Source organism: Saccopteryx bilineata, chromosome 1 (assembly GCF_036850765.1).
Source record: "Saccopteryx bilineata isolate mSacBil1 chromosome 1, mSacBil1_pri_phased_curated, whole genome shotgun sequence".
In the NCBI taxonomy this organism is placed as follows: Eukaryota; Metazoa; Chordata; class Mammalia; order Chiroptera; family Emballonuridae; genus Saccopteryx; species Saccopteryx bilineata.
This window is the reverse complement of record NC_089490.1, coordinates 81,560,196-81,572,336: the sequence shown is the minus strand read 5'-3', so window position 1 is coordinate 81,572,336 and position 12,141 is coordinate 81,560,196. Positions and strand designations below refer to the sequence as shown.

The window sequence follows — 12,141 nt, the reverse complement described above, 5'->3', positions numbered from 1 at the left end:
GAAGCTGACTGTGGACTTGTAACCCCCAGAGCAGTGAGAAAATGATTTGTGTTGTTGTTTTCAGCCATTCAGTTTGGGGTGACGAGCTACAGCAACATTCGGAGACTACAGCAAACACAACATCACTTCTTTACCAGGGCACAGGCTGCGTGCCTGCAGGACTAGGAGGGGTGGCAGGGGGCTTCGCTATGCGGAGACGTGGTGCCTTCCTCACCGAGGTCCTGCTACAGACAACCGAGATGCCATAAGCCTGAAATGGGCCCATCTAAACGCGGAGAAGCCAGAAGATAACGCTTTACTAAGACCGGAATAACCTGCTGCTTCACAGAGGTGAGGAAAACAAGCCTCGGTTCTGAGCAATGAGCCCAGACCTGAGAGCGCCGCAGCAGGCCCAGCGGGGTGCGGCCTGCATCGTGAGCAGGAAATTGGCCTGTCTCCTCCTGACTCCGTTTCCCATGTCCTCACAGCGGAAAATAGCAAACTGAGGGTGGATGGGGATGTTCAGGCAGAATGGCATGCCTATTGCTAGGAGACAGAAATTTCTAGTTTGAATTCTACCCACTGGGTAAGGATTTGGGCTGTGGCTCCCTCAGCCCTCGGAATTGACCAGAAACTAATGGACTGAAGCTTGCTAAGATTTTAGGGTAGTTGTATTGCTAAAGAAATCCTGAGCTTGGGTGACCATAGCTTGGCTCCCCAGGGTAACCTCCAGAACCCCAGGCTTGGCCATTTGAAACTGAGCTTTAAAGTCCTTCAGCTCCCAGAGAGGATGTCCTCCCCAGTCTTTTTTTTTTTTTTTTTTTTTGTATTTTTCTGAAGCTGGAAACCTCGGCACGCCCACAAGAGGTGATGCTCTGCCCACCAGGGGGCGATGCTCTGCCCCTCCGGGGCGTCGCTCTGCCGTGACCAGAGCCACTCTAGCGCCTGGGGCAGAGGCCAAGGAGCCATCCCCAGCTCCCGGGCCATCTTTGCTCCAATGGAGCCTTGGCTGCGGGAGGGGAAGACAGAGACAGAGAGGAAGGAGGGGGAGGTGGAGAAGCAAATGGGCGCCTCTCCTATGTGCCCTGGCTGGGAATCGAACCCGGGTCCCCCACATGCCAGGCTGATGCTCCACCGCTGAGCCAACCGGCCAGGGCTAGTCCTCCCCAGTCTTATCTCAAAAGTGGCAGTGGAGGACAGGGACACAGGAGCCTTGGGGGCTGACCAGGGAGCCAGGAGGGCACCTTCTCTCTCCTCTGGTCGAGCAGAATATGACGTGTGCTCTGGGTCATTCTGCATTGGGATTTGTTTCTCGTTCCCCTCTCGCAAGCAGGAGTTTTTCTTGCTAAATGGGTGAGTCAGTTTGAGGTCATCAGACCATCTGAGAGGCTACATCTGACTTCAGCGGAGAGAGCACCACACCACCACAGCTGTGGGGGTGGGGCATTATTACATGGCCAGCTGCGAAGGTGAAGACAGAGGGGAAGGAAGGGGTGGTGGGGGAGGGTGCATAGGGCTGGGTAACTGAGGGGTGGCAGTGCATGGGGGCTGGGCTCCTGCTCAGCGCTCCTGTCCCTCTTTGTCTGTCAGCCTGCTCATTTGCAGCTGGTGGCCTTTCCCACCCTTATGTTTGGTTTGGCCAGATAGCGCGATGAGAGAGCCAGTGGAGAGAGATGGAAGAGGAGGCAGACAGGGCCTGGGCAATGGGGAATCCTGACTAGTGTTTCTGTGACTTTGCCCTGGCCTGTCCTCCCCTGTCTGACCCTGTTTCTCATCAGGAGACTAATTAAGGACTCGCATCTGTGACCTTGAACCCACTGTGCCTGAAACCAATCATAAACTGAGGCTGCACACAGGCTCATGCCTTACTTTTGTGTCTCTGCTGGTGGTGTTAGTAGTCCTTTGCTCATTCTCGAAGGCTTCAAATCAGCATTAGTCTAGGTCTCACTCCTGCCCCTAGGAGACAGCAGATTAGGAAAATTACAGGGAGCAACCCAGCTCTAGGATGTTTCAATGACATCCAACCAGTCATGACTACTGTCAAAATTTTTCTTTGTAAACACTACTTACCTGCTTCGCTTCCACCATCCTAGTCCTGCTGTGACCTCACTGATTCTTATAAGAAGCTGAACTGAACTAGAAGGACCCCCGAAGTCCCCATTGTTGTCTGTAGGGGATGCTGAGACTATTAGAAGCAGCTCTCTGGGAGGGTCTCAGGGCTGTAATCAGATTCCTGGGGTCTCCTGAGCTCCCACGAGAGGATCCCAGGAGACTCCCTGAGGCTCTGTCAGGAAGGGGTCCCTAAGGATCCACCGAGGCTTGATCGGGAGGCCTTTGGAGAGTCCCTTAGGTCATGTGAAGACAGGAACCCAGCAGTGTCCATAAGGCTAAGCAGCAAAGGAGGATCTATTTAGATGTCAGCAGGGGTCACAAAGGATCTACTAAATGCAAACCACATTTGTAAGTTAACATTGTTTTCGTGGCCACGTTTAAAAAAATGAGTAAAAAAAATAAGTGAAAATAATTTTGGCAATACAATTTATTGAACCCCAATATACCAGCCATGTAACTTCATCATGTAATCAATACAAAAATTAATACTTTCCTTCTTTGGACATCCTGCGTCCACAGCACAAGCCGTGATACGTGGGGATCCTTCATGCCTCCAGGTACAACTGGTGTTCAGCTGAAGCCTGGCCTGACCTCCCCCTCTTCCTTCCCTCAAACAGGCTGGCGACATAGCCTCAACAGCCTCCCGCAGTGGGGTGCTTTCCGTTTTCCCTCTGTCCCAAGGGGATGCTGAGCGCAACAGCGCCGGCTGGCGGACCCAGGGCTGGCCCTCACCGCTGCAGTTCCACCGCCGCGCCGCCGGCCGTCGCTTTTTCAAATCGTCGTGCGACCGCTCCGGCGTCACGCACGCTCCTGGGGGAGGCGGGACTTCCGGGTGCGCGGAGGCACAAACTTCCGTAGGGAGGCGGAAGAGTCTCTCGGCTCTGCGCTCGGGAGTCCCGGGACGGCCGAGGGGCCACGCAGGGTACAGGGTAGAGTCACTGGGACGGCCCGGCAGCACTCGGGGTGTCGGGGCCGCAGGCCTGAGGGATGAGGAGGGGGCCATGGCCAGCGACGGCGCCAGGAAGCAGTTCTGGAAGCGCAGCAATAGCAAGGTCCCGGGCAGGTGGGTGTGACGGGGCGCGCCGGGTCGGGGTCAGGGGTCAGAGGTCAGGTGGGCGCGTCGGGCTGCTGGGCTGTGGGTCGAGTAGGGGGTCTGGGGCGGGGTGGCCTGGGGCGAGGAGATGGCTCGGGGTGTTGGCCCTGGTTTTGGACCGTGGGGTCGAGGGCTGACAGTTTCGCCCATCGGGGGGAGGTTGGGAGGTCAGCGGCTGGGCCGGCGGGCTTGTCCCGGACCTGGCGGGGAGATACTGGACGGGACCGACTGGGACGAGCGGCGGAGCCAGGCGGCGACCGGACACTGGCCGGGCTCGGGGCGTGGCGGTTCGGACCCACGGGACAAGCCAGTCCGTCCGGTGGCTGCCGCTGCTGCAGATGGTTTGAGACGCCTCGTGAATGACCGTGTCCCCCGGTGTGGCCTCGAGACCAGCTGCTATCTTGGCTCCGCAGCAAGAAGAAGATAAAAAATAAGAAAAATTAGGTGCCCGCAGTGAGCTGGTTGCACCCTGGATACTGTACAAAGTCTTCTTCTGATCGGGTGTCACTGAGCCGGCTGTCCCGGGACATGGTGGTGGGCTTGGGGCACACCCGCCACTGGCGGGAAACAGTGGCTGTGGACGGACGCCGTGGTTCTGAACACGGCGTGTTCTGCTTAGAAGCCCAAGTCCGAGATTCTGAAAGCTGGGAATCGTGGTATCCGTGTAATTCCCGGCCCAGCCCAACTCACGCGTGTTACATAAGGAACACCACCGTCTTGAGTGGCGGAATTGCACACTTTGGACTTCCCTGTGTCCAATGAGAGCACATGGGACGAGCAGGACTGAGCAACTGACAGCTCAGCCACAGTGACTGTGGGGGGTGGTCCCCAGAGGTCGCCAGAGACCCCCTTACTCTGTCGGATTGCGCTTGACTGAAGAGCAATGAGCTGTCATTCAAACCAACGTCAGGGTGCAGGAGGACAGTGAACATTCTGGAATGGCTGTGGACAGGAGGTCCTCCTGGTAACAGGGACAAACATCCCCAGGGCATGGACTCCTGAGCCACGCGGCATTGAAACTTGTATATTGGTTTTAGGTCTTGAGGTTTTTGGTTCCTTGTCCAAACACACCATGTTTTCACAACTGGCTGAGACACGAGAATAACCAAGCTCCTGCGTGTGTGTGGCTGTTGTGCTGAATAAAGCTTTGGACTGATGGCTGTGTCTCTGGGTAATTTATCCATGGGTCAAGTTCTGTTGTGTCCATGCCAGAATTCATGGACCTGGGAATGTGATCTTATTTGGAAATGGGGTCTTTGCAGATGCAATCAAGTTATGATGAGGTCACGTTGGATGAGGGTGAGCCCTAGTCCAGTGACCGGTGTCCTGGTAAGAATGGAAATTGGGCACGGAGGCACAGACCTTGTGAAGATGGCGTTTGTTATGACCACCACGGGAGCCCACATCTTTCTTTGAGGTCCTGTGTTGCCAAAGGCAGATTTTCTTTCTCCTTTGATTTTGATGCCATGCTGTGTCCCAGGCATTTCTGAGAGCAGTTCCTGTTACAGTTCAGAGTTGGAGCGGAGCCTCGGAGAACTGTGAGGGGAAATCCCTGCAGAGAGAAGGGGTTGGGTCCACCAGTGAGGCCTGCACAGCATTGGGGGTGGGACGCTTGCCTCCAGTGGTCTTGCCTTTTGCCGTGCTGCTGTTTCAAGGGACAGGAATTGCAAAGGTTTGTCCTTTTCCAACCAGCAGATCAGTGGCAATCATTAGTCCCAGGTGCAGTCTCTCCTGCGGGAACCACGGTACTGTCAGAGGTCCTTGCCAGTCCTGGGGCTTTGCCAGCCCTCTCAGGTGTTTCCCCGATGCTTTAACTCTTAGAGTGAGGACCTCAACCCAGAGAAACCCAGAGGAGGAAGAATACACTCACCGTGAAGTACAGAGCTGAACTGTCAAGGTTGTGTTTTATATGGCACAACCCTTAATAATACTGTAATTCCCTCACTGTCCTTCCTGGGACACTAATGGCTTGGTCACTGAGCACTTGCAGTGTGCTGGCGGCCATTCTTGATGTTCTACAAGTGTCAGGGCCCCTCATGTTTTAGAGCAGGCGTCCCCAAACTACGGCCTGCTGAGGCCATTTATCCGGCCCCCGCAGCACTTCCGGAAGGGGCACCTATTTCATTGGTGGTCAGTGAGAGGACACTGTATGTGGCGGCCCTCCAACAGTCTGAGGGACAGTGTAAAAAGTTTGGAGACCCCTGTTTTAGAGTTTACAGAACACATGCTCTGGTCTCCACACGATGTTCACTGAGGTCTGCTGGGTTTAGGGCCTCTGAAATGCCGTGTTGAAAAGCAGAAGTGTTTTTGCATGATTCCAAGTGTTGTATTCCGCCATGTCTCCCAGCCTCCTTGCTGGCACTGTGCTGAGCGGTGCTGAGGGACAGTGCTGTTTGCCCTGTGTGTTGTTTCCCTTCAATTTCATGCTCATTGCAGACAAGAATGGCCTTTTTCTCCCTTTTCTCCCTCTGCCTGGTTTATTTTATTTTTTCCTTTGGCAGACAGAGAGAGGGTCTGAGAGAGGGACAGATAGGGACAGACAGGAAGGCATAGAGTTGAGAGGCATCAATTCTTCGTTGTGGCACCTTAGTTGTTCATTGATTGCTTTCTTGTATGTGCCTTGACTGGGGGGCTACAGCAGAGCGAATGATCCCTTGCTCAAGCCAGAGACCTTGGGCTTCAAGCCAGCCACCATTGGGCTCAAGCCAGTCACCATTGGGCTCAAGCCAGTGACTATGGGGTCATATCTATGATCCCATGTTCAAGCCAGCGACCTCAGAGTTTTGAACCTGGGTTTTCCCTGTCCCAGTCTAATGCTCTATCCACTGCACCTCTGCCTGGTTAGGCTGCCTGGGTTATTTTTTTATGAAAATTCTGCAGCATACTTCCTTGTAAAGCTTTGCCTCTTTTTATACATCTGGATTAACCTGCCCATTTGCAGACTCAGTATGTTGCTTTCTGCCCATTTTTCTCATTAGACAATGCACTCTGCAGGGTTAGGGCATGTGCCATCATCATCTTTGTGTTGTTAGGCGGTAAGTGGTAGGTGATCCTAACTGTCTTCCCAGTTAACCTAGAGTGAGTGAATGGTTTGGCTAAGGCCTCACACTGCATGAAAGTTGGTCTTGCTAGTAGACCCTGCATCTTGTTTGCATATTTGGCTGATACGTTCTTAGGAATTTCCTTTCTGGACAAGGTGGGGATATGTGGACAGTGGAAAGGCCTCTGACTAGGAGTCCATGGTCCAGGTCTTAGCCTTCTTTTTATTGTCTCTGTAACCTTTGGTCATGTTGCTCCTGGCACCATCAACTTCTGCATGTGTTACTGGGGTGAGGGAGTTTCATTAGACCAGAGTGGTATGACCTGAGGCATTGGACCAGAGTGGTGTGGCCTGAGAGAGGGTGTTTGTTTGGCCCCTTTGATGAGAATGTGAGGAGTTCTGGAGATTTGAGAGCTTGATTATTTATTCATTCATTAAATACTCTGTGCCAGTGACAGTTTCTGGAGCTGGAAATGACCAGTGAATGAAACAGATAAAAGTTTGTGCTCCCCCAGAGTATGCAGTGGGAGAGGCAGAGAGCAACTGATTAAAGCAGGGAGTTAAGTGTCAGAAGGTGGTAACTGTTGTCAAAACGTAAAGCAGGGGGTGGGATAGATAGTTCAGAGGTAGGTGTAGTGGGGAAGGTTTCATGGTGATAAGTTGGCCAGAGAACTCCTCACCGGGGAGGTGACATTTGAGCAATATTTGAAGGAGAGGAACAGGGCCTGGGGGGTGGGGTGGCTGGAGAAGAGGGCTCCTGGCAGAGGCCAGCAAGTGCAAAGCTCTGGTTCAGGGTCCGTGCTGGTATCTTTTTCAAGAAGAGCAAAGGAGCCATGAAGGTAGCCCAGGGCCGGAGTGAGGGGGTGGGTCGTGGAACTCGGGATTTGCCTCGCGGTCATAGTAAAGACATAGATTTCAGGCTTTTATTCTGAGTGAAGGGGGCACCTTTGGAGGATGCCTGGTGGAAGAGTGGCATGATCGCCATGGGTGTGGCGGCATTCCTTCACTGCTGTGTTGAGGCAGATTGGGGGTTAAGAGGGCAGGAGGACCAGTTGGAGGTTGCTGCAAACATACAGGTGACAGATGATGTGAAGGTGTCCCGACACATATCCACAAGTAGAGACTATGGCGTGGAAAGGGTCTGTCTCTGGCTTCCTGGGGCCTGTTCTTTCTTGGGCCATTGACTTGCTTGGCTCCCGAGGCCTTGGCTTTGTGCCGCTGCAGTTGGCATTCTCGCCATGCTTAACTTTAGATACAAAAACAAAACCCTGGCACCCGGGTTAGAGTCAGGAAGCCTTTCAGCACACAGCGCCCCTCCACTTGCTGTCTTCATGCGGCTCTGCCTGGCTGCGTGTTCACTGACAGAGGCTATGCAGGCAGCTGGGGCATGTGCGGGATGACACCTCTAAGTGGGATGGCAGCAGGAAAGGCCCAAATTGAGTATGGCAAGGCTGTGAGTGCTTGGGGTAGAGCTGAAGCAGAAAATGGCTCACGGTGTCATGGTTCTGACAGCTTTCAGCTTACAGCTGTCAGAGCTGCAAGAAGTCTCTGAGCAGATGAGACAGTCAGCTCAACAGTCACCTCAGCAGACCCCCATCCCTCGTCAGTGGAAGGGAGGAATCATTGTGTGGGGGGGTAACGCACTAATTCAGAAACTACTTAGGAGCACCTTCCATGTGCCAGGGACCACGCTGAGTGCTGGCAAAGAGATGTGGCCTTCAGAGGCCACAGGGGTAAAGGAGGCAATAAATACATGGGTATGTAAATAGTCTGAAGTGCTCTGAAGCTTGTAATCTGGGAATGTTGGCAGAATAACTGGGCACTTGTTGAGAGAAGCTCGTGTCCTCCTAGAGGAGGGCACACCTAAGCTGAGACATGGAGTTGGAGAAGGAGCCCACCTGCCCCAGAGCTGTGGGGTGGGGTGTCAGAGCCCTCCTGGCAGGGGAGGCGCCTGCAAGGAGACCAGTGGCCGGGGGAGAGGTCGGCTGGTGAGCAGAGAGGGCATGCAGCTTTGAAGCCATGGAGAGGATTTGGGTCTTGGGCCTCAGAGCCATGAGACAGGACCAACAGATGGTACTACTATCCTATTCCTCCTCCTCGGAAAGCGTGAGAGAGCAAGTGGCCAGTGGGAGGTGAAGAGGAGAGCAGTGGCTGTGGGATGGGAGAGGAGTGGACAGACAGGTTCAGGGCTCACACTGCAGTCAGGACTCATAGGATTCTCTGATGGGCTGGTGTTGGGGGGGTGAGATGACTACCAGGGTTTTGGCCTGAGAGATGGGTTGTGGTAGGTAGAATAATGGCCCCCAGAGATGTCTATGTCCTCATCCCTCGAACCTGTGAATTGTCATGTTATATGGTAAAGGGGAATTAATCTGTTGACCGTGAGATGGGAGATTGTTCTGGATTATCTGGTGGACCCAGTGGAATCACATGAACTTTTAAAGGTGGTCAGAGATATTGACGTGGCATGGATTCCATCTGATCTGTGGTTGCTGGTTCTGAGATGGAAAAGGTCCATGAGTCAGGGAATGCTGGAGGCCTCTGGAAGTTGGGAACAGCTTTCTGCTTACAGCCAGCAGGGACCTCGTTCCAACTACCAAGAGAGGGAATCCTGCCAGCAGCCTGAGTGAGCAGGAATGGATGCTCCCAGAACGGCCTCCAGAGATGAGGGCAGCTGGCTGGCACCTCGACTTCAGCTGGGTAGGAGCCAGCTTGGATTCTGATCTCTGCAACGTTAATAAATGTGCCGCCAAGCTTGTGGTAATTGGTCACAGCAGCCACAGAAAGCCCACGTGGAGAGGGAAGAGGGTCAGGGAAGAAATGTGCCGGGGGATGTCAGCTCTGCCCCTGCAGAGTTCTGCTCTTGACTGTAAACCTGGTGGTGCTTAGTTCATCCTTCACAGTGCTGGTCCCTCCCTGGTGACCTGCATTTAGTCCTGAGGGGCTGAAATTCAGCTCGGAGGGTTTTTCCTTATCCCCTGCCTGCTAGGGTCCAGGAACCAAGTGGAGACCCTGCCTCACTCTTAGAAGTTTGAGCTATTGCCCTCATCAGCTCTCTTGCTTGTGCTTTTATAAACCTTTTATTTCATTTCTTTTTCTTTCTTTTTTTTTTTTAACTGAGAGGAGGGGAGATAGATTCCTGAATGTACCCCAACCAGGATCCACCCAGCAACCTTCGTCTGGGGCCAATGCTCAAATCAACCAAGTTGTTTTTAGCACCTGAAGATGATGCTCAGACCAACAAGCTATCCTCAGTGCCCAGGCTGATGCTCAAACCAGTCGAGCCACTGGCTGCGGGAGGTGAAGAGGGAGGGGGAGGGGGTGGAGAAGCAGATGGTCACTTCTCCTGTGTATCCTGACTAGGAATCAGACCTGGGACATCCATATGCCAAGCTGATGCTCTATTCACTGAGCCAACCGGCCAGGGCCACCTTTCTTGTTTTCTGAGATGGCTGTTTGCTCTTACTTTTCTGTGTGGCAGGGAAGCAGGCACCTGTGATCTGGCAGTGGTGTGTGTTTTGTGGAGATGGGCTTCTCTGGTCGCCATCTCTCCGTGGAGGTGGACTTGCTGTGCCCACTACCTCAGAAGCACCAGTGGGTGGGTTTTTGCTGTATTCATAGTTCTTTTTACTTGTTTGTTTTTCAGTGGTCATATATCATGTTATTAAATACCTTTTATTTTGTCTGGAAACATTTTGAAAAATAAAGTTAACATGAATTGTACTTTTTTCCTCTTACATATTTATCTAACATAGCGCTTTTGAGTGAATTTTAAGTGGGGACAAACATGAATTTTAGAAAATAAATTCACATTGATTTTAGATTTTTAAAAATTAAATATGCTTTTTAGTTTTTATATTGACTTGGAAGAGAGAGAGGGAGGGAGGGAGGGAGGGAGGGGAGGGTAAGGTGGGAGAATGGGAGAGAAAGAAGAAAAGCATCAACTCATTGCTCCACTTAGTTCCGTAGAGTTGTGTACTCTATTAGTTGCTTCTTGTTTGTGCCTACTGGGAATTTAAACCATGACCTCGGTGCACTGGGACAGCACTTTATCCACTGAGCCAGCTGGCTAGGGCCCTTAAATATTTTTAAAATGAGAGTAGGAAGAAGCACTTCACCCCCAAGTGTTGTGAGTTCAGGAGGGGTCACAGTGGCAGTGAGTGGACCGTGCCCTGAGAGCCCGCGTCTCTGCCTTCCTGTTCCCCAGGCGGTCCTGCTCTTGCCTAGCCCTTTCACAGCCAGGACGGGGACGGTGAGCGGCCTCGCTGCCCTCCTTGCCTCTGCTGCAGGCTCTGACCTCTGTAAGCCACTCCTCGGTTCATTCACTCCTCAGTCCAACATGAGTGGTATGAAGACAGGCCCCTGCAGGTCCTTCGGGTGTAGCTGGGGGTCTAGAAAGTGGGTGCTTGCCTGGAGGGGCTGGGCGGCACCCAGGATCCTACAGACGGCGGCGTGGGGAGTCCACTGTGCCGGCCCTGGGAATGCAGACACCACCGACCGCCTGGTTCTGTCTGTGGAGCCTGGGGAGAGTGGCCGGGAAGGACCGTCCAGGGCAGGTGTTCATGCTGTGTTCAGATGTGGATGTGAAGCCCAGGTGGAGGTGGTGTGGGCCATGTAGTGATCCTCACACTAACGATGCTTACTGAGTGCTTTTCCTGTGCCCAGCTCTTCACCCCAGCCGCCCAGTGATCCTCAGCCCTGGTGCTGCACAGTCCTCATTGTACAGACCGGGGACTCAGGCCCGCCTGAGGATTTGACTGCAGCCCTCCCAGCCTACCAGCTCCTGACCTGGCCCCCTGGCTCCTCACGCTGGGAGTGCTTCCTGTGCACCCTGAGTTCCGCAACTCTGGGGCTCTTCAGGGGCAGGATGGACAGCTTCTTCACAGTTCTCCCTGATGTTCTCTTGGCAGACTAGAGGCAGGGCATCAAGAGGCCCAGAGGGAGTGGGTCAGCCTGGGCCCTTCCTGTTTATGGGGCCTCGTGCCACAGGAACTCTCGTTTTGAGTGTCCCCAGTCTCTTTGTTCCCCCATTCTGATGCTGCTTCCTCCTTTCTGGGGATTTATGTGGAATGCCAGCCTGAGTCCCAGGGTGGAGAGGCGCCTGGATCTGTCCGTGAGCTCAGTTGGTCAGCAGTCATGGCTCCTGTGCACTTGTGGGAACGAGGGCTGAAAACACTGTCAAGTGACCAATCTGGCCACGCGCGGACTACGCACAACGTGCCGGGCACTGTGGCCCACCGCACGTGTGTGCTTCTCTCTGTATGGACAGCATTTGGGAGCTTGTTTGGCTCAAGGCCCATGGCTCCTCAGAGTGAGCTGGCTGTGAGCTTGGGCTGCACTGCCCCATGCAGTTCTGGGGCCCAGCTGCCTAGGGTCTGCCAGCGGAGCAGTCCTGGCCCTGTGTATGCACTGCCCAGGCTAGTGTGGCCACTGTCTTCCACCTTGCTTCTCACACAGGTTGTGCGCTGAGCTTGGCCCTGCTGCTGGTGGCTAGCGCTCCTTGATACAGTTCTTTTTATTTTTTTTTATTTTTATAGAGACAGAGTCAGAGAGAGGGATAGACAGACACGAATGGAGAGAGATGAGAAGCATCAATCACTAGCTTTTCATTGCGACACCTTAGTTGTTCATTGATTGCTTTCTCATATGTGCCTTTACCGCAGGCCTTCAGCAGACCAAGTAACCCCTTGTTTGAGCCAGCGACCTTGGGTCCAAGCTGGTGAGCTTTTTTTTTGCTCAAGCCAGATGAGCCTGCACTCAAGCTGGCGACCTCGGGGTCTCGAACCTGGGCCCTCCGCATCCCAGTCCAACACTCCATCCACTGCACCACCGCCTGGTCAGGCTCCTTGATACAGTTCTTAAATGTGCCATGTGGCTGCTTCCCACTTGTTCTCTCAGATGCCTTGCTGCGTGTTTT

At 53.5% G+C, this 12,141-nt stretch overlaps 1 protein-coding gene across 1 annotated transcript in view; it reads left to right on the top strand.

The window, feature by feature from the left end:
- Nucleotides 1-2,940: 2,940 nt before the first annotated feature.
- TBC1D22A (TBC1 domain family member 22A) overlaps nt 2,941-12,141 on the top strand; it is a 216,143-nt gene continuing 206,942 nt past the window's right edge. The window contains exon 1 of the mRNA XM_066255142.1: nt 2,941-3,154. Coding sequence (XP_066111239.1) covers nt 3,093-3,154 — 62 coding nt within the window. The 5' untranslated portion in view covers nt 2,941-3,092. The remainder of the gene's footprint in view (nt 3,155-12,141) is intronic.